Below are 27641 nucleotides of genomic sequence, written 5' to 3' on the forward strand. Positions count from 1 at the left end.
GACTGCAAGGAGATCCAACCAGTCCATTCTGAAGGAGATCAGCCCTGGGATTTCTTTGGAAGGAATGATGCTAAAGCTGAAACTCCAGTACTTTGGCCACCTGATGCGAAGAGTTGACTCATTGGAAAAGACTGTGATGCTGGGAGGGATTGGGGGCAGGAGGAGAAGGGGATGACAGAGGATGAGATGGCTGGATGGCATCACTGACTCCATGGACGTGAGTCTGAGTGAACTCCGGGAGTTGGTAATGGACAGGGAGGCCTGGTGTGCTGTGATTCATGGGGTCGCAAAGAGTCAGACACAACTGAGCGACTGATCTGATCTGATCTGAGTAGCAGATTTGAGATGGCAGTCAAACTTGAGAAAGATCAGTAGAAATCATCCAATCTAAAGAGCAGAACAAAGGTGGAAGGCAAATTAAGAGAGCTGCAGATGCCCACAGGATATCAAGGATATCCACAGGATATGTCCACAGGATGTCCACAGGATATCAGGCTTTGGGAGTCCCAGAAGAACAGGAAAGAGAGAATGGGGTAGGAAAAAAGTATTTGAAGAAATAATCTCCTAATATCTCCAAATCTGATGAAAAATGTTGTATTAGTTTCCTATTGTTGCTGTAATAAGTTACCACAAACAGTAGCTTAAAACCCCACAAAGCTATTCTATTATAGTCTTGGTGGTCAGAAGTCCTAAAATCAAGGTGTCAGCAGGCCATGTTCCTTGTGTAGGCTCTGGAAGACGGTCTGTCCACTGGCCTCCCCCCGTCTCCAGGCCACCGGCATCAGTTGGCCCAGGGCCTCCTCACATCACTTCAACCTCTTGTTGCTCAGCATCTGTCGTATCTACTCTATGACTCAACCGTCCCCCCTCCCTGTGTGAGGACTCCTGTAATTATACTGGGCCAGATATATTCAGGATAATCTCCCCATCTCAAGGTCCTTAATTTCACTACATCTGAAAGTCCCTTTTACCTCATCAGTTGGGTAACATACTCATTGGTTCTGGAGGTCCGCATATGGAGTCCGCCCATCTTTGGGGTGAATTGTTCAGGTTACTATACACATTAATATACACATCCAAGAAGCCCACATTAAATATAAAGACACATATGGATGGAGAGTGAAGGGATAGAGAGAGCCATGCCAGCACTAATGAAATAGGAGTAGCTGTATTAATTTTAGAGAAGACTCCTGAGTAAGGACAGTGATCAGGAATAAAGAAGGACGTGGCATAATGATAAAGGGGTCAGTACTCCAAGATGACATGACATTCATGAATGTGTGTGTACGTAACATCAAAGCATCAAGCTACACGAGGCAAAAACCGATAGGACTCCAAAGAGAAATAGATGAATTAGCGTCACTGGAGACCTCAAATACCACTTATTGGAAATGGACAGATCCAGCAGGCAGAAAAGCAGCAAGGATGTCTTTGAACTCGATAGTACCATCAGTCACCTGAGTATCACTGACATCTGAGTCTGCTTCATCCCACAACAGTACATCATATATTCTTCTGAAGCTGGACCATGTTCTGGGCCATAAAAACACACCTTAACAGATTTAAAAGAATAGAAAACAGACTGTCTGCTCTGAGACCACAATGGGGCTAAAGTAGAAGTCAGTAACAGAAAGCTGGAAAATCCCCAAATACTTGCAGATGAAACAGTACATGTCTAAATAACACATGTCAACAAAGAAATCTTTAGAGAAACTTAACAATATTTTGAACTCAGGGAGCTCCCTGGCAGTCCAGTGGTTAGGCCTCGGTGCTTTTACTGCCGTGCCCCGGTTTCAGTCCCTGGTTGGGGAACTAAGATCTCACAGGTTGCACAGACTGGTGAAAAAAATTTGGGAGGGGGGAACTAAATAGAGATGAAAACACAGCTTATACACAACGTGGAGGAAGTAGTGAAAGCAGTGCTTAGACAGAACTGTATAGCATTGAATACACATATTAAACAAGAAGATCTGAATCAGCACTTTAAACTTCCACTTTAGGAAACTAGTGAAAGAGCAAATTAAATCCAAAGTAAGCAAAAAAAAATTACAGAAACTCGAGTGGGCCTGGGACAGTCAGGTGACCTGCTCTGTACTAACCTGGTCTCAGTTACCATCGAAGGTCCAAATCAAGGCCCACCCACCTTGCTGCCCATGAAGATGCCACTGCTGCTTGACATTGGCCAGTTTGTTCCTCTTGATGTTCTATTTGGTGGTATTTTGTAGCTAGCTTTACTTTACGAGGTTGATACTTAGAGTGTAGCTAATTATTCACTTTTCTAACCTTATTTTAGCAAAGTTGAGCATGAAGGAGAAATTATAGAAACGCTCGAAGAGAAACACACAGCAAACTCCCATATACCCACCAGGTGTCAATCCCAGTGTCAAAGGCATCGGTATTTTGTTACACTGGGAGCAAAGAAACTTAAATCTTGCATTTCCTGGTTCATAAATTTGATTTTAAAATGTGTTTTGCTTTCACCTTATTCTGTGGCTAAGCTTATTAATGTTAACATGACCAGAAAAAATTTGTTATTTAACAGTATATATTGACTTTCTGGTTTAAATGCAGTTTAAAAAGATAGCCTTTTTGTTGTTACATACTCTAACAATAAATGTGGTGAAAGCATAAAAGACATTTTTTATTTAAGGTTTTGTTTTGTTTTTTCTTTTAATATAAGCTCTGGACTTTGCCAAGTAATTTTTTCCAAGCCTGAAAAGGCTCTGAGTGAGAAATATGGGGGGAAATGGGTGTGGGGAAAAGTAAAGCTGCCCACAGTGTTTGTTGAGATAAACAGCTTGACTGATGGCCGCTGCGGCCCTGACCTTTGGCGACAGGGCTGTGTCCTTGGGGGGTGATTGGTGGGGTGCTGGAAATAGTGACAGGCCCGGCAAGGCTATTTTTAAGTGAAAGCTTAGCGCCTGGCTCTGGAAAACCCTCTCTGGTTACTCTGCTTCTTTAGTCCTTCCAGGATGGAGGGTCCTTTCCACATATTTTCTGGCATTAAAGTGAGGATGCTTCAAGTGGAAGCATTATAAAAACTGCCTCAGAGTAAAGGGCCTTTCATAGTTACATTTCACAATTATGTTTTCAGTTCTAAAAATAACTTGGAGTTGGAAATCAGAGTGAACCATCATCCTAAGTAAATTGTCTAAGAGAGAACAGTGGGGCAAGGCAAATCTATCCAAATCCATGAGGAAATTAATGTTAGAAGTTTTAAATTATCTGATTTCAGGCATGAACCTACTTGAAATTAGATAGCATTTAATGTTTTATCCTTTATGAGTGACATACTTAAATATTTTTTATTGTAATAAAATATACATAATTTAAATTTACATCGTTAACCATTTTTAAAGGTATAGTTCAGAGGTGCTAAATACGTTCATAATGTACTGCTATCCCCACCATCTATCTCCAGAATTCTTTTCATCTTGTAAAATGGAAACTTTGTACCCATTAAAACACAGCTCCCCATTTCCTTCCCTGCCCCCAGCGCCGGGCAACCCCCAGTTTTCTGCCCCTAAGGATTTGACGACTCTAAGTAGCTCATGTAAGTGGACTCATATAGCATTTGCTTTTGTGTCTGGCTTATTGCACTTAGCATAAACGTCTATAAGGTTCATCCGTGTTGTAGCATGTGTCAGAATTTGCTTCCTTTTCAAGCTGAATTGTGTGTATATATCCTGTTGTGTTCACATATCACGTTGCTTGGGTAGTCTCTGTGTTTTCTCTGTTGTGCATAATGCTGCTGTGAACATGGGGGCACAGGTATTTTTTCAAGACCCTGCTTTCAGTTCTTTTGCACGTGTATCCAGCAGTAGAATTGCTGGATCATATGATAATTCTATTTTTAATTGTTTTGAGGACGCTCCATAGTGTTTTTTTTTCAGTGGCAATACCATTTTACATTCTCACCCACGGTGCCTAAGGTTCTAATTTCTCCATATCCTCCCACTTTGCACTTTCTGGTTTTCTGATAGTAGTCATTCTAATGGGTGTGAGGTTGTATCTCATTGTATTCATAGTTATTATTTGCATTTTACTAATGACTAGTGATATTAAGCATCTTTTCATATACTTACTGGCTGTTTTTATATCTTCTTTAGAGAAATGTCTATTCAAGTCCTTTGCCCATTTTTGAATCAGGTTGTTTTGTTTCAAAGTTTAGGAGTTCTCTATATTAGATATTTGCTCTCTTATCAGATATATGATTTGAAAATATTTTCTGCCACCCTGTGGGTTACCTTTTTACTCTGTGAATAGTGTCTTTTAATGCACAACACATACATTTTCATGAACCAGTGTATCTAGGTTTTCTTTTGTTAGCTCTGCCTTTGGAGTCTTATCCAGGAAATCATTACCAAGTGCAATGTAAAATCAGCTTTTGCCTGTTTTCTTCTAAGAAATATGCTTTAGGTCTTACATTGAGGTCTCTGATCCTTCTTGAGTTTATTTTTGTACAAGGGTCCAAATTTGAACTTTTGCATGTGGATATACAGGGTTGTTTTTTTTTTTTTAATTTAATTTTTTGTTTTTGGCTGTGCCACACAGCATGAAGAGGGCATGAGATTGAGCTTGTGCCGCCTGCAGTAGAAGCATGAGGTCTTAACCACTGGACCACCAGGGAAGTCCTTGGATATCCAGTTTTCTCAGCGTCATTTGCTTAAAGGACTGTCCTTTCCCCATTGAATTGTCTTGATAGCCCTATCAAAAATGATTTGCCCATATATGCAAAGGTTTATTTCTGAGCTCTCTGTTCCATTGGTCTGTGTCTGTCTTTGTGCCAACACACTGCTTTGATTACTCTAGCTCTGTAGTAAGTTTTGATATTAGAAAGTGGTTCTTTCAGCTTTTTTGCTCTTTTCCAAGATTCTTTTGACTGTTCGGTTCCTTTGAGACTCCATGTGAATTCTGGGATGAGTTCTTCTTTTTCTGCAAAAGACACAATAGGGATTTTGATAGGGACTGAATTGAATCTGCAGATTGTTTTGATTAGGATTGGCATTTTAATAGTAATAAGTGCTCTACTTCATACACATGGGGTATGTTTCCATTTACTTATGTCTTGTTTAATTTCTTTCAGCAATACATTATAGTTTTCATTGTATAAGTCTTCACCTCCCAATGTGTTCTTAAGTATTTCATTCTTTTAGTTGTTATAGTAAGTGAAATTGTTTTCGTAAATTTTTTCAGACTGTTCATTTTTCATGTGTACAAATACAACTGATTTTGTGTGTGTGTGTTGACTTTGTGTCCTGCTGCTGAATTGATTTATTCTAACACATTTTATTTTACTTCAAATTTTTATGGATTTATTTGGCTGCACCAGGTCTTAGTTGTGGCAATGTTGTAGCCACGGGTTCTGGGAAACAAACTCACTCAGAAGGACAATGCAGATAGTGGAATGCAGTTTATTACACCGGCGGGCCCAAGGCAGAGTCTTCTCTTAGCCAAGGACCCCAACCAGTTTTTGTGAAAACCTTATATACCCTAAGTGTACGTGCTCAAACCCACCTCCCCAAATTCTCTGAAACTAGTCTGAACAAAGGAAAAGAAAGATACAATCAAAGTTAACCCCTTATTCGTTATTCGTATGCCTTAAACCTGTGATTCGTATGCCTTAAGCCTAGGTAGTTAACAGTGGACAATTATCAATAGGCCTGTGGTCATACCCTAATAAGCATAATAGAATCTATGATTCTATTTGGTTACACAGATAATTAGGGTATTCTTTTAGGTAATGGAGAGTCTAGGTACAAGCCCTGGGGCTCTTCCATCGGGGAGGGGGATCTGGTTTTCCAGTTGCTATGTCGTTTCCATAGATATCGGGCATATAGCTCAAAGTCCACAGTCTGGCCCAAGATGGAGTCCTGCTTTCAAGATAGAGCCTGTTCTGTCTGTTTCCTCCTTCAGCAAGTGGGACTTTTTAGTTGCAACATGTAGGAAGATGACGCAGTAGAAGGACGTGCACTCCTCTTCTCCTGCGAAAACTCAAAATTACAACTCACTGCTGAACATCCATTGACAGGAAAATGTTGGATTCCACCAAAAAAAGATATTTCTCATCCATGGGCAAAGGAGAATCCCCAAGAAGACGGAAGAAGGAGTGAAATCACGTTTAGAATCAAACCCCATACTCACCAGAGACGTTTGGAGGTCTCAAACAAAAAACCTTGTGTGCACCAGGACCCAGAGACCCCACAGAGACTGAGCCAGACCTGCCTCTGAGTGTCTCCTACGGAGGCATGGGTCAGCAGTGGCCTGTCGCGGGGACAGGGCCTCTGGCTGCAGCAGACCTGGGAGGCACTGCGTGTGACATAAATCCTTTTGGAGGAGGTGGCCATTAGCTGCACCATAGAGCCACTGAGCAGATGACCCACAAACTGGAGAACAATTATATGAAAGAAGTTCTTGCACTGTTGTGAAAGTTCTAGGACACACAACAGATTCCCCAACCTATGGATTGGGCAAAGGGACTGAGTACCCCCAGGGAATTTGACTTTGGAGGCAGTGGGATTTGATGACAGAACTTTCACAGGACTGGGGAAACACTCTTGGAGGGCATAAACAAAACCTTGTGCACACCAGGACCCAGGAGAAAGGAGCAGTGACCCACAAGAGACTGAGCCAGACTTGCCCGTGAGCATCCAGGAGTCTCCGGCAGAGGCGTGGGTCAGCAGTGGCCTGCCATGGGGTCAGGGGCACTGACTACAACAGTGCTGGCGTAAGTCCTTTTGACCCCTACCATGCTTGGCCTCAGACCAAACAACAGGAAAGGAACACAGCCCCTAGCATCAAAAGAAAATTGGATTAAAGATTTATTGATCATGGCCCCACCCATCACAACAAGACCCAGATTCCCCCACAGCTAGTCCCTCCCATCAGGAAGCTTCCACAAGCCTCTTATCCTTATCCATCAGAGGGCAGATAGAATGAAAACCATAATCACAGAAAACTAACCAGACTCATCACATGGACCACAGCCTTGTCTAACTCAATGAAACTATGAGCCATGCCCTGTAGGGCCACCCAAGACAGACGGGTCATGGTGGAGAGTTCTGACAAAACGTAGTCCACTGGAGAAGGGAATGGCAAACCACTTCAGCATTCTTGCCTTGAGAACCCCATGAACAGTATGAAAAGGCAAAAAGATGACACTGAAAGATGACCTCCCCAGGTTGGTAGGTGCCCAGTATGCTACTGGAAAAGAGTGGAGAAATAGCTCCAGAAGAAATGAAGAGGCTGAGCCAAAGTGGAAACAACACCCAGTCGTGGATGTATCTGGTGGTGAAAGTAAAGTCTGATGCTGTAAAGAACAATATTGCATAGGAACCTGGAATGTTAGGTCCATGAATCAAGGTAAATTGGAAGTCACACGGGAGATGGCAAGAGTAAACATCAACATTTTAGGAATCAGTGAACTAGAATGGACTGGAATGGGTGAATTAAATTCAGATGACCATTATATCTACTACTGTGGGCAAGAATCCCTTAGAAGAAATGGAGTAGCCCTCATAGTCAACAAGAGAGTCTGAAATGCAGTACTTGGGTGCAGTCTCAAAAATGACAGAATGGGCTGTAGCGGAGCCCTCTGGCTGTGTGTGTGTCTGTGGAGGATCCGGCGCCGAAGCTGCAGACGGTTTGCTGAGCCCGTTAGTGTTCCCTGCGGAGACTCAACGCCGGCGTCATGTCCCGGTACCTGCGCCCCCCCAACACGTCTCTCTTCGTGAGGAACGTGGCCGACGATACCAGGTCTGAAGATTTACGTCGGGAATTTGGTCGTTATGGTCCTATAGTTGATGTGTATGTTCCACTTGATTTCTACACTCGCCGTCCAAGAGGATTTGCATATGTTCAATTTGAGGATGTTCGTGATGCTGAAGATGCTTTACATAATTTGGACAGAAAGTGGATTTGTGGACGCCAAATTGAAATACAGTTTGCACAGGGGGATCGAAAGACTCCAAATCAGATGAAAGCCAAGGAAGGGAGGAATGTGTATAGTTCTTCGCACTATGATGATTATGACAGATACAGACGTTCTAGAAGCCGAAGTTATGACAGAAGAAGATCCAGGAGTCGGTCCTTCGATTACAACTATAGAAGATCTTATAGTCCTAGAAACAGTAGACCGACTGGAAGACCACGGCGTAGCAGAAGCCATTCCGACAATGATAGATTCAAACACCGAAATCGATCTTTTTCAAGATCTAAATCCAATTCAAGATCACGGTCCAAGTCCCAGCCCAAGAAAGAAATGAAGGCTAAATCATGTTCTAGGTCTGCATCTCACACCAAAACTAGAGGCACCTCTAAAACAGATTCCAAAACACATTATAAGTCTGGCTCAAGATATGAAAAGGAATCAAGGAAAAAAGAACCACCTAGATCCAAATCTCAGTCAAGATCACAGTCTAGGTCTAGGTCAAAATCTAGGTCAAGGTCTTGGACTAGTCCTAAGTCCAGTGGCCACTGATAGTATAAACCATGATATTTTTAGGCATGTATCATTCATTTACTCATAGTTTGGTTTACTTAAATTATCAGGAATACAATGTTGCAATGATGCTTTAAAAACACTTGTCAGTTTTCCCTGTACCAGGCAATGGTTATAATTAAAATGATACGCTGTTGAGAAGCCACTCTTAAGAGTCCAGTTTGTTTAATGTTATGGGCAGCTACCAATTCGTGGTGTCTCTGTATATTTTTGTAAAGATTCTCATTTTTTATGCTCGAAGTATTGGTGAAAAGATGTTGGTTGACCATAATTTGCAACATTGTCTTATTAAAAATAAACTTTCATATCCATATTTGGTAGAACTGTAAACCTAGAAATGTAGCTTGCTAATAAGATAGAATGAAAAAAAGTGAAGTTGTAGCCACAGTAAACACTGACGACCAGACACATTTAGGTTCAGGGTGGACCTTTTTGTCTTGTCCAGATGTCTAGGCCCGTGATGATAGTTTATGGCACAGTGTGGAGTAGTTCTTCTGTTAACCCCCACTGTCTTGGAACATGACAAGTGGGTTAAGTAGCATTTCCAGGCAGATTGTTTGAAACAAGGAGCCTTCACTTTCCTGGTTTCTATGAAGATTTGGAACCATACAAACGTCGGAAAAACTCACCTTAAAATTTGGGCAGGTTGATGGTGGCAGAAATAATTTTAAGGGGAAAAGAAAGCTCTTATGTAGTTACTTTAAGGAGCGTTGTTGACCATAATATTGCATAGTTTTCTTACTGCTGTTAAAAGCAAGTAAAGTGTTTCAAAGGAGGATTTGTTTGTGAGTGTGCATAGTGTAAGAGGACTGAATTTTGATGCTTAAAGCACTTGGTGTGTGCATTTGTATCAAAATGTGCCCATCTCTTTATGAAGGAAGCTTGTTCTTCACACCTCAGTTTAACGTGAGGCAAGTTAAAAAACAACACTCCCATTCTAAGTGATTCTCTGGTGCCATGAGATTTAAAATAACTTTGGAAAAAATTAATTTCAAGAAAGTCACATCTCTTTGAGTTTATGATTGATTATCAGTATAGTACCTGATAAAAACAAGAGAATAATACCCTACTCTTTATAAAAATTTCTAACATCTCTCTGTGATATCATGTGGGGGCAATAAAAAGTGACTTGGTATGTCCAGTTTCATTTCAGAGTAAAAGCTAGCATCTTTAAAATTTTAGATTGCTTGCTTACAGGCATAAGTAAGAAATGTTGTGGGGAAACTATCCCTTTTAGAGGATTACTTTTTTCAGTTTCGGTTTTAGAGATCTAGGCCTTGCCTGTAAAGAACAAAAGGTGGTTTTTAAATACTGTTTGTGGAATGTGTTTCAAGGATTGATTCTAGAACCTTTGTATATTTGATAGTATTTCTAACTCATTTCTTTACTGTTTGCAGTTAATGTTCATGTTCTGCTATGCAATCATTTATATGCACGTTTCTTTAATTTTTTTAGATTTTCCTGGATGTATAGTTTAAACAAAAAGTCTATTTAAAACTGTAGCAGTAGTTCGCAGTTCTAGAAAAGAGGAAAGTTGTGGGGTTAAACTTTGTATTTTCTTTCTTATAGAAGCTTCTAAAAAGGTATTTTTATATGTTCTTTTTAACAAATATTGTGTACAACCTTTAAAACATCAATGTTTGGATCAAAACAAGACCCAGCTTATTTTCTGCTTGCTGTAAATTAAGCAAACATGCTATAATAAAAACAAAATGAAGGAAAAAAAAAAAAATGACAGAATGATCCCTGTTAATTTCCAAGACAAACCATTCAATATCACAGTAATCCAAGTCTATGCCCCAACCACTGATGCTGAAGAAGCTGAAGTTGAATGGTTCTATGATGACCTACAAGACCTAGAACTCACACCAGAGCAGCAAGTTAAGAGATACCTGGATTAACAGGCAAATTTGGCCTTGGAGTACAATACGAAGCAGGGCAAGTCTAACAGAGTTTTGCCAAGAGGATGCACTGATCATAGCAAACACCCTCTTCCAACAACACAAGAGATGACTCTACACGTGGACAATGCTTTGGCCACCTGATGTGAAGAACTGACTCATTGGAAAAGATCCTGATGCTGGGAAAGATTGAAGGCAGGAGGAGAAGGGGACGACAGAGGATGAGATGGTTGGATGGTATCACCAACTCGATGGACATGAGTTTGAGTAAGCTCCGGGAGTTGGTGAGGGACAGGGAAGCCTGGCGTGCTACAGTCCATATGGTCACAGAGTCAGACACAACTGAGCGAGTGAACTGATGTAGGATCTAGCTCCCTGAACAGGAGTCGAATCCGGGCTCCCTGCATTGGGAGCATGGAGTCTTAGCCACTGGACCACCAGGGAAGCCTAACACATTTTAAAACACATTTTTTGTGTGTGTGTGTTATAGTCCTTAGGGTTTTCCACAAACAAGATCATATCGTCTGCAAACAAATAATTTTACTTCATCTTTTCCAATTTAGATGTCTTTTCTTTCTTTCTCCTGCCTAATTGCTCTGGCTAGAATTTTCAGTCTGTGTTGAATAGAGGTGGTGAAAGTCAGCATCCTTGCTTTGTTCCTGATCTTAGAAGAGAAGCTTTCATTCTTTTATCATTGAGTCCGATGTTTGATGGAGGTTTATTAGTATATGACTCTTAATTGTGTTAGTAGTTTCCTTCTATTCCTATTTGTTGAGTGCTTGCATCATGAAACAGTGTTAAATTTTATCAGATGCTTATTTCTTAATCAGATGCTTTTTCTGCATCAACTGAGACAATCATATGTTTTTCTTTCCTTCAGTTGATGTGGTGTATTTACCTTCATATGTTGAGCCAATCTTGCATCCCAGGAACAAACCCCACGTGGTTGGGATGTATAATCCTTTTACTATACTGCTAAATTCAGTTTGTTAGGGTTTTTTTGTTGAGGATTTTTGTGTCACTGTTCAAAAGGGATATTGGTCTGTAGTTTTCTTACAATGTTTTTTCTTGCTGGTCTCATGGAATGAGTTAGAAAGTGTTCTCTCCTAAAACTCGGGAGTTGCAGCTGGCAGCTGCCCTGGGGTGGGCTGTGTGCTGTGTGGCCAGCATGCCTGTTTGGGTGGTTTTGACTTTGAATCAAAGCTTCAGGTGAGGCTTGTCCACTAGACAGGCTACCTTATCACAAGTCTAGTCATTTAACTTTTGTTTCTTTTTTTATCGTCAGTCTGTCTGTCTGGGCTGTGAGCTCCATGAGGTCAGAACCTGTGTCTCACGGGTCCATCGCCCTACAGCCCTGGTCCGCCCAGCTCCTGGTGCAAATGGCAGCCGATACGCCATTGATGAATGGGTGGGCCAGAGCCATCCTGGAGCTGAGCTGAGAGGCTCTGCATGTGACATGTGGATGGAAAATAGAGAGCTTAGTCTTTTTGCTGAACGCCCTTCAAGATGGCTGCCTGTGTGAAGTTCCTGTCCGAAATCCTCCCTGGAAGTGCTTTTTTTCAGTCACTTTATGAGTCAGCAGGACATTAGCGTTTACAGAGTGCTGCCCACGTTGTTTCTCATTGGAATAGTCAGCCCCATTTTGTAAGTTAGCACAAGTTAGTTGCAGAGAGTAAATCTGCTCGCGTGTCAGGGACACAACAGGTGAACTTGAACTCCCCTCCCCAGCACCAGCTTGGTACTTTTTCTGCTTTACCACTGCAATGACTGCCTCCTGTGGTTTCTTTTGGGGTGATGGTACAGGTCTGGTGTGTGTTCTAGGAAGAGGGCAAGGTCACGTGGGCATCTTCTAGTAATACTAAATTCATTTTATAAAGCACATTGGAAACCAAAATTGTTTTTAGTGACATGGTGTCTGGGCAGTTATCGTTCAGTGTGGTTTTTAAAAACCGAAGGCAGACTTTGGCCTGTAATGAACAGTTAGCCTCCAGCATCCTGTGCTTGTGTCGGCCGTTCCCCCCTGCAGGGTCTGGAGCTGTGTCTGGCATCCCTCTTGCCACCTTCCCTGCCAGGCTGTGGGCAGTCGGTGCTCAGCGTCTTACTGCAGAGCAGTGCCCGCTTCAGCATGGTTGCTTTTCCAGGACGGAACGCCCCGGAGCTGGTCTGAAATACACTCAGGCCTTCCTCTTGGTTCTGTCTTCACTAATGCTGGCCTGCACTCCTTTAAACTGGGGGCCCTAAGGCTGTCATCTTAAAATACACCCCACAGGCCACCCGTCCGTGGCTCGTTCCAGCATTCCGGGGAGGGCCTGCTGACCTGAAGGTTTCCTCTGGCCTCCGGTCTGAGTCACTCAGCTTCGGGTCAAAAGACCAGAGAAGATTCGGTGTCGGGGCCTGCCACTGGTGAAGCGTCTGCCGCCTGAGGTAGGTTCTGTCTTGTCTTTCCTGTCGAAGATGGCCTTCGCTGCTGCTTCTCGTACGCTTAGGACCACAAAAGAGTGGCTTCACTCTGTTCTTACTTTCTGAAATTAGATATGTATTTTCAGATATGGGTCACAAGCATGACCTGTAGCTTAGGTCACCTTTAGCAGAACAGCTGTGTGGAACTAAATGTGGGCTGTGGGAACAGGAGCCTGACTCCTGTCGCTGCCAGGCCCCTCCTTGCCGTGTGGCCTCCGTGTCCTGCCGCCCGGTTGGAACCCCTCTCTACCCTTTCGCCCCATTTTCTTGTACTTAACATGGCACATTATTTCATGACTGACCCTGACAGACCTGAACTCATCATTATCTTTGACTTTGGAGGGTTCTCAGATCCCTGCCTTTGATTTTCAGATGTGGCTGTTAACGGTTTAATTTCTGTGTGTGGTTTTTGAGTGGATTCTAACAACCTGTTTTTATTGAAGTTTCAGTTTATTTTAGTTTTGTGATTGTTTGAGAGAAGAAAGTGATCTTAGGAGCAGATTCCATCTGTGAAATGCAGTGTAGGATTTTGACTGAAGGATAGAAAATGGAACAGATGGCATAAGCGGTGACAAGCCTACTTCAAGTTGATTCCTCGGAGCTCCAGACTGAGGTTCTGAAGGCCTGTCTGAAGAGCCTCATAGAGAGCAGGAGAGCAGTGCACACCCACGACCTTCCTGCCACCCGTAGGGGCTCTTCCACCTTCATACGCTTGACTTGGGCCTGAAAACACCGGCCGATCCTGGGCTCCTGCCTTGTCCTGGAGAGCCTGGGCGTGGCTCCCAGTGTGTGGTCGTGCTTCCATTGCTTCCAGTCCAGGGGACACCTGGCTGGTGCCTCCCCGCCTCCATCTCTCCACGTGCTTCCCATCCTGTCTGACTGCACCTCGTGCTATAAGCTCATCTCCAAACGCTGGGAATCGTGAGCAAGATTTTTTTCCCCACTCCTACCTTTTTTTTTTAACCTCCAGTCTTGTATTCCATTTATATCTACAACTAGCAGTTAAGCATTTGGATATAAAATGCAAAACATATAAACACATGTGCCACGTTAAACTGCCCCCCTCCCCGCCAATACACACCCTTTGGTTTATATAGGAGATTTCTTTCCTGATCAGGACATATGGCCAGCTGAGACTCAGTTCTTTTCTGCCCTTTTGCTCAGAAAAGGCCCAGACACCGCACCAAGGCTGTGGGGCTGAGTTACTTCTGTGGGAGTGAGACAGAAAGGAGTCGGCACAGCTGCCTCTGAGAGTCTGGGAGACCCAGGGGCCCATTCGTGTGGCCGTGTGCACGGCAGAGCAGAATTAAAGTTGGGAGATCTTTAAGAATTTGAGAAACTCCCAGAAAGAGGTGTGATTGTCAGTGTTTGCAGCCTCACCTGTTCAGGGAAGTGATGCTGAAATTGAACCTGACTCTAAAATAAGTGGCTTGCTCTGGGGTGTCCCTTTTCCCACCATCGTCCTGAGCTGCTGGGCGGAGTGGGTGCTGGTTTCTAGTTTACTTTACGTTCTGATTTTGAGACCTTGCCAGACTGAATGCAGGTGCACTCTCCTTACAGAAAGCGGGCTGAGAATGGACCCCCTTATCCTGGTGCCGTATTTGCCTCGGGCAGAGAGGTCCCCGGGGCCGGAAGACCTGGGCTGGCGGGCGATGTGTCAGGTGCTCCAGGAACACCAGATGTGTCCGAGACGGTGTGTGGCTCCTCTTCTTTTTATGTCCGAGGTGCTGCCTTGGGCTTGAGCAGGTGCATGGAGCTGCGTTTGTGTCAGTGGTGTGCTTTGCTGGGTGGGTTTATCTTCATCCTGCTCCTCCCTGGCCGTGAGAAGGGGGTGGACGGGACACTACAGTCCCCGTCTGCTCTCTCCTTGCTCTGTCAGCCTCCGTGACTGTTGTGGCAGCCACATTTTCTTTTTTTGTTTTTAAACTTTGATTTGGTGTTGTGTTAACTTCTGCTGTACAACAGAGTGACTCAGTTGTATATATATTTCTTCATATGCTTTTCCATCATAGTTTATCATAGGATATTGAACATAGTTTCCTGTGCCATACAAGTAGGACCTTGTTGCTCATTCATTCTATATATAGTAGTTTGCATCTGCTCTTTCCAAACTCCCAACCCTCCCCTCCTCCACCCTCTCTCCCCGTCGGCAACCAAGAGTCTGTTCTTTATGTCTGAGTCGTTTCTGTTTTATGGATGTGTTCGCTTGTGTCGTGTTTTAGATTCTACATGAGTGATATCATATGGCGTTTGTCTTTCTCTTTCTTACTTCACTCAGTATGATAATCTCTAAGTCCATCCATGCCGTTGCAAATGGCATTATTTCATTCTTTATGTGGCTGAATAGTATTCCATTGCATGTGTGTTTGTGTGTGTATGTATATACACCACATCTTCTGTATCCATTCATCTGTTGATGGACATCGAGGCTATTTCCAGGTCTTCTAAACAGTGCTGCTCTGAACCTAACGATGCACGTATCTTTCCAAATTATAGTTTTGTCTGGGTGTATGCCCAGGACTGGGATTGCTGGATCACATGGCAAATCTAGTTTTAGTTTTTTGAGGAACCTCCATACCGTTTTCCATACAGGCTGTACTAACTTACATTCCCACCAACAGTATAAGAGGGCTCCCTATTGGCCAGACCCTCTCCAACATTTACTGTTAGTCGTCTGACTGGAGAGAGTTGGCCCCTCACTGTGGTTTTCATTGGCATTTCTCTCATGATTAATGGTGATGACCGTCTTTCCATGGGCCTGTTACCCTTGAACGTCTTCTTTGGAGAAATGTCTATTTAGGTCTTCTCCCCATTTTTCGATTCGGTTGTTTGTTTGTTTTATTATTTACTTCTGTGAGCTGTTTATATATTTTGGAAATTAAGCCTTGTTGGTCACATCATTTGCAAATATTTTCTCCCAGTCTTTTCACTTTTTTTTTTTAGTCTTTTCATTTTGTTTGTGGTTTCCTTTGCTGTGCAAAAGCTTGTAAGTTTGATTAGGTCCCATTTGTTTATTTTTGCTTTTATTTTTATTTCTTTGGGACACTAACCTAAGAAAACATTGGTACCATTTATGTCAGAGAATGTTTTGCCTGTGTTTTCTTCAAGGTGTTTTATGGTGTCCTGTCTTATATTCGGGCTTCCCTGTAAGCTCAATTGGTAAAGAACCCACCTGCAATGCAGGAGACTCCAGTTCTATTCCTGGGTAAGGAAGATCCGCTGGAGAAGGGATAGGCTACCCAATCCGTATTCTTGGGCTTCCCTGTAGCTCAGCTGGTAAAGAATCCACCTGCAATGCAGGAGACCTGGTACAGTCCCTGGGCTGGGAAGATCCCCTGGAGAAAGGAAAAGCTACCCACTCCAGTATTCTGGCCTGGAGAATTCCATGGACAGTCCATGGGGTCACAAAGAGTCAGACACATCTGTAAGTCATTTTGAGTTTATTTTTGTGTATGGTGTGAGGGATGTGTTCTAACTTCATTGATTTACATGTGGCTGTTCAGGTTTTCCAGCACCACTTGCTGAACATACTTTTTTCCCCCATATTGTATGATCTTGCCTCCTGTGTTGAAGATTAATTGTCCATAGGTCTGTTTTTTTTAACTTTTATTTGCATTGATTTTTTGCGGCATTAATTCCCGAGCCATATGTTTTTGTTTCTTCAGTTTCTTCTGGGATAGCTTTTTCTTCTGTGCAACCTCCTCTTCTGGGTTAGGAACAATCTGTTCTTTTTCAGGAAGGATCATCTCAATGTGGCAGGGAGAGCTCACGTAGGGGTTGATCCGACCGTGAGCTCTGTAAGTCCTGCGCCGCATCTTGGGGGCTTTGTTCACCTGGATGTGCTCAATGACCAGAGAATCTACATCTAAGCCCTTAAGTTCAGCGTGACTCTCTGCATTTCTGCGCACGTGCAGCAACAATTCAGCACTCTTTTTGGGCCACCGACCCTGCGTCCAGCCCCGCTGTTTGGCCTGTGCACACCCAGCAGCTCCACCGTTGTAGCGACGGAATGGCACACATTGCTTCTTAAAAGTGACATCCTTCAGATACTTGGTGGCTTTTCGGATATGCATACCCTTTATGGCCTGGGCAGTTTTCACGAATGTTCTTAAAGTGAACACGAAGATTTGAACCTCTTGATTTGGATGATTTTGTGGGGTTTTCTGGGTCGAGTGAATAGTACACCATTTTTAGGGGTCACCTCAGGCTGCTTACTCGAAAAGGGTCTGTAGGTCTTTGAATTTATTTCTGGGCTCTGTGTTCTTTTCCTGTGATCCATGTGTCTATTTCTGTGCCAATACCATGCTGTTTCGATGACTGTAGCTTTGTAGTATTATCTGAAGGCTGGAAGTATTATCTTATGCGTCCTGCTGTGTTCTTTTTCTTCAGGATTGCTTTGGCAATTCTGGGTCTTTAATGGTTCCATATAAGATTTAGGATTATTTGTTATAGTTCTGTGAAAAATGTCATAGGTAAATTGATAGGAGTCACATTCAGTTCATTTTAGTTGCTCAGTCCTGTCCAACTCTTTGCGACCCCATGAATCGCAGCACACCAGGCCTCCCTGTCCATCACCAACTCCCGGAGTTCACTCAGACTCACGTCCATGGAGTCAGTGATGCCATCCAGCCATCTCATCCTCTGTCGTCCCCTTCTCCTCCTGCCCCCAATCCCTCCCAGCATCACAGTCTTTTCCAATGAGTCAACTCTTCGCATCAGGTGGCCAAAGTACTGGAGTTTCAGCTTTAGCATCATTCCTTCCAAAGAAATCCCAGGGCTGATCTCCTTCAGAATGGACTGGTTGGATCTCCTTGCAGTCCAAGGGACTCTCGAGTCTTCTCCAACACCACAGTTCAAAAGCATCAATTCTTCAGTGCTTAGCTTTATTCACAGTCCAACTCTCACATCCATACATGACCACAGGAAAACCATAGCCTTGACTAGACGGACCTTTGTTGTCAAAGTAATGTCTCTGCTTTTGAATATGCTGTCTAGGTTGGTCATAACTTTTCTTCCAAAGAGTAAGCGTCTTTTAATTTCATGACTGCAGTCACCATCTGCAGTGATTTTTGAGCCCCCCAAAATAAACTCTGACCCTGTTTCCACTGTTTCCCCATCTATTTCCCATGAAGTGATGGGACCAGATGCCATGATCTTTGTTTTCTGAATGTTGAGCTTTAAGCCAACTTTTTCACTCTCCACTTTCACTTTCATCAAGAGGCTTTTTAGTTCCTCTTCACTTTCTGCCATAAGGGTGGTGTCATCTGCATATCTGAGGTTATTGATATTTCTCCCAGCAATCTTGACTCCAGCTTGTGCTTCTTCCAGTCCAGAGTTTCTCATGATGTACTCTGCATATAAGTTAAATAAGCAGGGTGACAATATACAGCCTTGACGTACTCTTTTTCCTATTTGGAACCAGTCTGTTGTTCCATGTCCAGTTCTAACTGTTGCTTCCTGACCTGCATATAGGTTTCTCAAGAGGCAGGTCAGGTGGTCTGGCATTCCCATCTCTTTCAGAATTTTCCACAGTTTATTGTGATCCACACAGTCAAAGGCTTTGGCATAGTCAATACAGCAGAAATAGATGTTTTTCTGGAACTCTCTTGCTTTTTCCATGATCCAGCGGATGTTGGCAATTTGATCTCTGATTCCTCTGCCTTTTCTAAAACCAGCTTGAACATCAGGAAGTTCATGGTTCACATATTGCTGAAGCCTGGCTTGGAGAATTTTGAGCATTACTTTACTAGCGTGTGAGATGAGTGCAATTGTGCAGTAGTTTGAGCATTCTTTGGCATTGCCTTTCTTTGGGATTGGAATGAAAACTGACCTTTTCCAGTCCTGTGGCCACTGCTGAGTTTTCCAAATGTGCTGGCATATTGAGTGCAGCACTTTCACAGCATCATCTTTCAGGACTTGAAATAGCTCCACTGGAATTCCATCACCTCCACTAGCTTTGTTCGTAGTGATGCTTTCTAAGGCCCACTTGACTTCACATTCCAGGATGTCTGGCTCTAGGTCACTGATCACACCATCGTGATTATCTGGGTCGTGAAAATCTTTTTTGTACAGTTCTTCTGTGTATTCTTGCCATCTCTTCTTAATATCTTTTGCTTCTGTTAGGTCCATAACATTTCTGTCCTTTATCGAGCCCATCTTTGCATGAAATGTTCCCTTGGTATCTCTAATTTTCTTGAAGAGATCTCTAGTCTTTCCCATTCTGTTGTTTTCCTCTATTTCTTTGCATTGATCGCTGAGGAAGGCTTTCTTATCTCTTCTTGCTATTCTTTGGAACTCTGCATTCAAATGCTTATATCTTTCCTTTGCTCCTTTGCTTTTTGCTTCTCTTCTTCTCACAGCTATTTGTAAGGCCTCCCCAGACAGCCATTTTGCTTTTTTGCATTTCTTTTCCACGGGGATGGTCTTGATCCCTGTCTCCTGTACAATATCACGAACCTCATTCCATAGTTCATCAGGCACTCTGTCTATCAGATCTAGGCCCTTAAATCTATTTCTCACTTCCACTGTATAATCATAAGGGATTTGATTTAGGTCATACCTGAATGGTCTAGTGGTTTTCCCTACTTTCTTCAATTTAAGTCTGAATTTGGCAATAAGGAGTTCATGATCTGAGCCACAGTCAGCTCCTGGTCTTGTTTTTGCTGACTGTGTAGAGCTTCTCCATCTTTGGCTGCAAAGAATATAATCAATCTGATTTCAGTGTTGACCATCTGGTGATGTCCATGTGTAGAGTCTTCTCTTGTGTTGTTGGAAGAGGGTGTTTGTTATGATCAGTGCATTTTCTTGGCAAAACTCTATTAGTCTTTGCCGTGCTTCATTCTGTATTCCAAGGCCAAATTTGCCTGTTACTCCAGGTGTTTCTTGACTTCCTACTTTTGCATTTCAGTCCCCTATAATGAAAAGAACATCTTTCTTGGGTGTTAGTTCTAAAAGGTCTTGTAGGTCTTCGTAGAACCATTCAACTTCAGCTTCTTCAGCGGATTACTCTGATATTGAATGGTTTGCCTTGGAAACGAACAGAGATCATTTTGTCGTTTTTGAGATTACATCCAAGTACTGCATTTCGCACTCTTTTGTTGACCATGATGGCTACTCCATTTCTTCTGAGGGACTCCTGCCTGCAGTAGTAGATATAATGGTCATCTGAGTTAAATTCACCCATTCCAGTCCATTTCAGTTCGCTGATTCCTAGAATGTCAACATTCACTCTTGCCATCTCTTGTTTGACCACTTCCAATTTGCCTTGATTCATGGACCTGACATTCCAGGTTCCTATGCAATATTGCTCTTTACAGCATCAGACCTTGCTTCTATCACCAGTCACATCCACAGCTGGGTATTGTTTTTGCTTTGGCTCCATCCCTTCATTCTTTCTGGAGTTATTTCTCCACTGATCTCCCGTAGCATATTGGGCACCTACTGACCTGGGGAGTTCCTCTTTCAGTATCCTATCATTTTACCTTTTCATACTGTTCATGGGGTTCTCAAGGCAAGAATACTGAAGTGGTTTGCCATTCCCTTCTCCATTGGACCACATTCTGTCAGATCTCTCCCATTAAGTCTGTATATTAGTTTGGGTAGCATGGCCATTTTAACAATATTCTTCCAATTGAAGAACATAGGATATCTTTCCATTTCTATGAATTACCTTCTATTTCCTTTATTAATGTTTTATGGTTCTCAGCATATGTCTTCTACCTCCTTGGTCAGGTTTATTCCTGAGTATTTTATTTGTTTCATGCTATTTTTAAAGGGATTGCTTGTTCATTTCTGGTATTTCATTGTTAATATAAAGTGATGCAACCAATTTCTGTATGTTAATATTTAGTATTATTTGTTTATTTCTAAATTTTTGGCTGTGCTGGGTCTTCATCGTGGTGCAGGCTTTTGTCTAGTTGCGGTGAGCTGGGGCTGCGGTCTAGTTGCGGTATGTGAGCTTCTCATTGCAGTGGCTTCTCTCTTGTGGAGCACAGGCTCTAGGGAGCTTGGGTTTCAGTAGTTAGGGCACGTGGGCTCCATAGGTGCAGCTCCCGGGCTCTAGAGCAGAGGCTCAGCAGTTGTGGTGCATGGACTTAGTTGCTCCATGGCATGTGGAATCTTCCTGGACCAGGGATTGAACCTGTGTCCCTGTATTGGCAGGCAGATTCCTATCCACTGTGCCACTAGCGAAGTCTGGGATATGGGATTCTGTCTCTTTCTTCCTGTTTGTTACTTTAATTAAACCAGGAGGTTTATGAGTCATAAACATTAAATTATAGCAGTATTTGATGAGTTTCCTTTATTTCATAAACCAGAGACCCCTTCAGACAACCTTGGAGATCTGATTGCTGTGAAACCGATTCCTGGGCTTTCAGTTAGTGATGGGTGACGATGCTGCTGCTGGTGCCAGCCGTGTTCACTGAGCTCTTACCCTTGGCCAGGGACCGTACTCATACTTCTATGTGTTAATTCATCCTTCGCAACAAACCTGTTTTACAGACCTCGCTTTACAAACTCAGGTGCCAAGACCCCAGCGGAGTGGCCCCCACTCAGGCTGGTAAGAGGCCGAAGCCGGTTGTGCCAGCAGGGCGAGGGCTCGTCTTTGAGCCCCTGTGTTGCCACTGCCATGTGTTCGTTTTCTCCAGATGGTCTCGGAAACTCTGAATTTGGGAGGCAACAGGGCTGCGTGTTGGTGCTTGGTGCCTTACTTTTAGCCTTCAGTAAAGCCTGACATGGGCAGACTCCACAGGGCTGTGGTCTCTGGAAAGCTGAGCCTGTTGTCCTTCCATAGGCAGTGTCCCCACCTCCTGGGCTTCCTGGGCAGTGGCTGGGCCTGGGTCATTTGAGCCAAGCAGCGTGCTCCTTCTTGGGACCTACCTGGTATGAGGATCTTGGGTTGCCATGGGGATAAAGCTCTTCCCACACAGCCGTCCTGCTGGGTTGAAGTGTACCCACAGTCTTCGGGGCTGGGCCCTGTGAAGGCCCCCAGGCAGCACCCACAGATCCACGGGTGCCGGAGGTGCTCCTGCCTGCACTGAGCCTCTCTGAGAACTTCCCAGGTGCCAAACAAAGGGCCTTTAGGTCCTCGCCTTGCTTCTGGGGCTCAGCCCCACCTGAACGTTCAGTTGAGGGCAGGCATTGGTGCCAGTCATACCCAGGTAAAGAGCTAGGTGCTTTGGAAGCCATTTGGATTGCCAGGACATCCATGTGTGGGCTTGGCACAGTGTCAGGTAAGACGGGAATGTGCCCACTTAGCAGACAGTAGCTGGGGTGTTTCAGAAGTAGATTAAGTAGATTAAGTGGAGGTTGATAGGAAAGAGTCATTTTTGCAGATGTTTGTCCATGGATGTTAATTTTTTATGCTGATTAAGAATTTAGGTGTATGGGAAAGGCAGGTGAAAAGTTAATCTGAATACTGAAATAGCTTTGTTGACAGTTCCGATTGGAACAGAGCCTATAGCTTAGATCGGGATGGCCCTCGCAAACCTGGACGTCAGGGTCAGCACAGCACAGGCACACAGGTGGCCCGTGAGGGCTCCATGTGTTCCCGCCTTGGAGGCACCAGAGTGGGTGTGTCATGGGAAGGGGAGAAGCACATCCTTATATATGTGGGGCTGAGTGCTGAAGAATTGATGCTTTTCAACTGTGGCGTTGGAGAAAACTCTTTGAGAGTCCCTTGGACTGCAAGGAGATCAACCCAGTCAATCCTAAAGGAAATCAGTCCTGAATATTCATTGGAAGGACTGATGCTGAAGCTGAAACTCCAATACTTTGGTCACCTGATGTGAAGAACTGACTCATTGGAAAAGACCCTGATGCTGGGAAAGATTGAAGGCAGGAGGAGAAGGGGACAACAGAGGATGAGATAGTTGGATGGTATCACTGACTTGATGGACATGAGTTTGAGCAAGCTCCAGGAGTTTGTGATGGACAGGGAAGCCTGCTATGTTGCAGTCCTTGGGGTTGCAAAGAATCGGACACGACTGAGTGCCTGAACTGAACTGAAGGCTTGGGATTGGGCAGGGACACTGAAGTCATTCAGTCTGATGAATGATTGAAGTCCCTTCTGATTTGCAGCCCTTCTTCCCCGAGCCCCTAATCTCATGGTCCTGGAGGGCCTGGGGCCACCTTCTCTGGGCGGCACGCAAGGTACTGCTCCCCTCAACATGCCTTTAGCCCCATGTCTCCCCTCTGGGCATGGGGGTGTGGGGAGTGGGGGTGGTGAGTCCTGGAAGGAGTGGACATTTCTGAAGTGTGGACCGTGCACAGCTGTGTGCCCACTGCCAGGGCCTCCCGATTTTTGGGGGGACGTGGCTCACCAGTGACACTGGGCGGGCACAGGCCACAGTGTGCAGGGCCTCTGCTCCAGGCCTGCGCCTGGAGTCTGCGCCCGCATCTCAGAGGGTGCTCACCATGCTATGAGTCCCTTGGGGCATCCTGAGGCCCATGGCCACTAAGGACACCATCCAGGGGATGTCTCTTCTGAGAGGAGTGTAAGGATTGTATGGCTTCCTTTTTCCTTTTTTACAGAAAAACTTTTCTCATTTCACAAATACCAGGAATGGGAAATAATATTGGGTGGTATCAATTTCCCCGAAACAGGTTTCTGAGGGAGACTCCGGTGGGTGCTGACGCGCTCCAGGAGCGGGTCCTCAGCCACCCAGCTCAGTCTGTGATGCCAGCTTGTGTCCCTACAGAGAGGAAACTGGTTCTACCACGCTGAACGGTCCACACAGGGTGCGGGGCCTGGGGAGACTCTGCCGGGCTCAGAACTGAGACCCTGACGTGGGACCTGGGGTCTGTGTCAGACTCAGGGGCAGAGGGTGGCCAAGTCCCTGGCGTCCCCCCAGCTCGTCACTAATTTATGTGCTTTGTTCTTCCAGAAAGAGTCTGCTGAGGGCGCGGGTCATGGACTTCATCACCTCCACAGCCATTCTGCCCCTGCTCCTGGGCTGCGTGGGCCTCTTTAGCCTCTTCAAGCTGCTTCAGTGGCTGCGCATGAGGGCCTACGTCCGGAACGCCGTGGTGGTCATCACTGGCGCCACGTCAGGCCTGGGCCGAGGTGGGTCGTGGTGCAGTGCTGTTGGGGAGGGGCTGGGGACGTGGGTGCAGACATATGAGGTCAGTTGGTGACTGGGCAGCAAGGGCCTCCCTGTCCCTGGTCCAGGAGGAAAAGGCCGTGGGAGCATCAGGGCTGGAGGTGGCAGCCAGGGAGAAGGCCACACACGTGTCTGGGGCGGCCTCAGTGCCGGTCAGCGTGGAGACGGGTGTCTGTATGTGGTGGCACCCAGCTTCCCAGTTGTTGTTCAGTCGCTCCATTGTGTCCAACTCTTTGCAACCCCAAAGAGGTCCCCAGAGATGGACTGTAGCACGCCAGGCCTCCCTGTCCTTCACCGTCTTCCAATTTGCTCAAACTCATGTCCGTTGAATTGAATAATGTTTTTGCTTCTCTGAGGGTCTTTACTGGATTCATCCACATCCCTGGTTTAAGGCTCTGGGGTCACCTTCTCCTCGCTGCTCTTCACGGGGCCTCCAGCTGTATCCGGGCAGATCAGGACTGCATCAATGAGGCATCAGCTGTTCCTCAGCCGGTCTCCAGTTAAGCTTGGTTCTAGTCTGGTTCTAGGTCCACATGGAGCTTCTGGGTCCAAGACTGCCCTCAGCACAGTGTACCAGTGTAGGTGTGTCGGAATCCGCACGTGTGCCATGCCACCCTACATATTCCCCACGCTGGCGCTCAGTTCCGTGGAACAAGGCCGAGAGGCGCCCTGCGGTGGGGTACACCCGGCACCTTTGTGTCTCCCGCCATGTGCTGGGACAGATGATGGGAGGCAGGGTCCTCCCCTCAGGGAGCCCGGGTCCTACAGAGAGGAGGGACTTCTGCCCGTGTGTACCCCATGTGTTCCCCGCAGCCGGCAGGCACGGCACCCAGGTGTGTGCTGGCTCGGGCTCATCTCCCGAGTCCTCCATACACTCAGAGAAGGCGTGACTCCTGGGATCTGTAGGCAGAAACCCGAAGCCAAATGGAAGCCCGCGTCTCCTCTCCCTGGGGAGGCGGCAAGGTGGGCAGGACAGGTCCAGAGTAGCAGGGCTGTGCGGGAGCTGCAGGAACATGGGGGAGCAGATGAGGACTGGACTGCTGGTGGCCAGGGTGCCAGCAGGCTTCGGGGAGCGTGCGCCAGCATGGTGTTCAGGTGAGGTCTCGGGGGTAACCTGAGGTCTGTCATCAGATCTCCCGGCCCCAAGCCACAGCCAAGCCTCTGACCTTACTCAGCTCTAAATATAGATTCTTAATGGCCTCTGCTTCGCAGCAGAGAGAAGCGTTTTTTAACGTCCTTGAAGAGCGCCTGAGGGTTGGCTGTGCGGGAGAGGTGGGCTGCGGGGCCAGCATGTGCATGCGCAGGAGAGAGGCCGTCCTCTCTTCACCCCGTTTCCTCCTGCAGCACTGGGGCCTGTGTGTCCTTGTGTGACTGCTCTTCCTGCTGTTTCCTGGGTCCCATCAGAGGGCCAGGAAGCCGTGTGTGTCTCTTCCCCTCTGGCCTCAGTAGACACCCCTTGGCCACTGCCCATGGGTTGTGGGGAGGAGACCTCACCCACCCTTGTGGCTATGCCGTCGGCCACCTGGAGGCCTGGCAGACATGCCAGGTATTCAGACGGCCCTCTGTGTTCCTCCTGCTGTGTCTCCCGGCTTGTCCTGTGGATCACAGGATGCTGGGTGAAGGGACACAGCCTGGTTCTGCAGCTGTGAGCAGCTGGGGGGCTATAAGCCAGCAGGGCTAGAGGTCTGGGGACTGGCCAGCAGCCGAGATAAGTGTGCTCCCTCCACCCTTCTGCCTCACTGTATCAGCTTTTCTCCCCAGTCTGTTGTTTGCATCCCCGTCACTCCTGTACAAGCTCTAATTTCCTCCCTTTGTTTCGCTGCAAAGTGGATGACAGTCTCCAGAGCCGTGTGGACCCGTGTCCCCCACCTTACGTCTTGGTGGCAGCTCACAGAATGTCCACTATGGCGGTCAGGTCAGGATGAAACGGGATGAGGAAGCCAGCAGGGCTTTGGGAGTGGTAGGAAACTGGCCTCAGGAACGCTGAGGGTCTCTGTGAGAGCACCCCCAACCCCTACTCCACCCCACCCAAGGAGACTCAGCTGGGCTGTGACCCAAGCAGCCCACCCAGGGCCAGAGCAGGGGCTCGACTCAGTCTGGGTTTGAGCCCTTGGTCAGGATGGGGTTCAGGGAAGATGACACCACACGGCCTGAACCTCCTTCCAGAAAGCTCCACCTGGATCAGGGGAGCAAGTGAGACTGCACGAGGAGCTGTGTCTGGAAAGAGGGCATTGTCACCCGGAACCTCCTCCCTCCTTTCCTGAGGGACGCTGGCATTATGCCCTCACTTTGGCCGGGGAAGGATGTCGCCTGGACCCCAGAGCCTCCTCCATCCCTGGATCCGTGCCCCTCCTCTGAGCCCATAGCACCAAGACTCCACTTGACCGCTGGGCCCGGGACTCAGTCTGATACCTAGGGTGGCTGCATGGTCAGCTGGGGCGGTGGGGGCTGCACAGACCTGCTTGTGGGCACCTGAGTGAGGCCAGGCCTCCAGTGAGGAAAGGCTGTGGCCCTTTAAACCCCACGTTTCCATTTTTGCCAACATCCAGTTTTTAAATTTATTTTTTGGCCCTGCAGCATGGCATGGGGGATCTTAATTCCCCACCCAGGGATTGAACAGTCGCCCCCTGCAGTAGAAGTGGGGAGTCCTAATCAATGGACCACCAGGGATGTCCCTTGAGCAGTCTAAAAAGGCAGCTTAGAAACACACTTAGCCCTGGCTGGCACTTTCTGTCTGCCTGAGGCTGCTGTGACGCGCTCAGTCCTCACAAGAGGGAAGTGGAGGTGAGGAGGCCTCTCAAGGAGACTCAGTCCATCACAGGAAGTCTCGCTCACGTCCGTCCTCTTGACCTAGGGGCTTTGAGCTTTGCGGCAGTCACCACTCAGCCGTGTTTGGGGAATCACTCCTTGCTCCCGCCGCCCTTCCCATTGTGGTCTTGGGGTTCCCAGGTGACCCTGACTGGCCCAGTCCTGGTGATTCTGCCCCCTAACATGGCCCTTCCTTCGAATTCTGACACCAGAGCTTGGAGGGAACAGGTCAGAGGCCCCCTTGCGTGGCTGGGGAGTGGTGTCTGTGGGAACCCAGAGTTGTCTGCAGCCCCATCCCCTCTGTGGAGAGGCTGGGGGATGAAGTGGGGAAGGGACCTGCCAGCATTCAGAGAGCTGGGCTCCTGCTGCCTGGGACCCTGTGCAGCCTCCTGTACCCCCGTCTGGGCCGTTCAGCTCCTTCTCTGAATTCCTGAGCTGCCTGGAACCCTCCTAACAAGCCCGCTTTTTGTTTTGCCTCCAGAGAAGGCTGACGAAGACAGGTGCCCAGGCAGTTTTGGACTCTGCCCTGCCACGGTCTTAGTTGTCACCTGGATGCTCTAGTGACTCAGAGGAGCCTGGTCTCACCCCCCTGCCCCCGATCATTTTAAAATGATGTCCCCCTTATTGTCCCCCTGCTGTTCTTTAACCTCCTTGCAAGGCTGCCAGCCTCCGCACTTTGTCCTCACTGTGTGGAGAGGAAATGGCAACCCACTGTGGTATTCTTACCTGGAGAATCTCATGGACAGAGGAGCCTGGCAGGCTACAGTTCGTGGGGTCGCAGAGAGTTGGACACAACTGAGCAATGTAGTGTGCAGAGGGCATGTGTGTCTACGAGCCCTTGGGCCTGGGCAATCTCAGGAGGAACAGCCCTAC

General features: G+C 46.2%; 3 protein-coding genes and 1 long non-coding RNA gene across 8 annotated transcripts in view; 2 read left to right on the forward strand and 2 right to left on the reverse strand.

Moving 5' to 3' along the window:
- The window catches only part of DHRS7B (dehydrogenase/reductase 7B), a 47147-nt gene that overhangs the window by 9701 nt on the left and 9805 nt on the right, over positions 1–27641 (forward strand). For 3 of the 5 annotated variants that reach the window (XM_061391300.1, XM_061391304.1, XM_061391303.1), the window contains one exon: positions 23745–23923. In XM_061391300.1, the coding sequence (XP_061247284.1) occupies positions 23745–23923 (179 nt within the window). Of the gene's footprint in view, positions 1–12735; positions 12826–22938; positions 23011–23744; positions 23924–27641 lie in introns of those variants that run through there. The other 2 variants (XM_061391301.1, XM_061391302.1) reach the window with 2 other exon arrangements.
- Positions 4428–12795, reverse strand: LOC133232200 (uncharacterized). The gene is made up of 2 exons (XR_009731339.1): positions 12719–12795; positions 4428–4935 (listed from the first exon to the last, which is right to left on the reverse strand). It is a non-coding gene; the product is annotated as an uncharacterized LOC133232200 (long non-coding RNA).
- On the forward strand, positions 7593–8568 carry LOC133232195 (serine/arginine-rich splicing factor 10-like). The gene has a single exon (XM_061391308.1). The coding sequence runs from the start codon at positions 7691–7693 to the stop codon at positions 8477–8479; it is 789 nt and encodes a 262-aa protein (XP_061247292.1). The 5' UTR covers positions 7593–7690; the 3' UTR covers positions 8480–8568.
- Positions 15785–17043, reverse strand: LOC133232197 (large ribosomal subunit protein uL22-like). The gene has a single exon (XM_061391313.1). It carries the CDS (start codon positions 16932–16934, stop codon positions 16461–16463), a length of 474 nt encoding a protein of 157 aa, XP_061247297.1. The 5' UTR covers positions 16935–17043; the 3' UTR covers positions 15785–16460.

The sequence above is a fragment of the Bos javanicus genome, chromosome 19 (genome assembly GCF_032452875.1).
Source record: "Bos javanicus breed banteng chromosome 19, ARS-OSU_banteng_1.0, whole genome shotgun sequence".
Taxonomy (NCBI): Eukaryota; Metazoa; Chordata; class Mammalia; order Artiodactyla; family Bovidae; genus Bos; species Bos javanicus.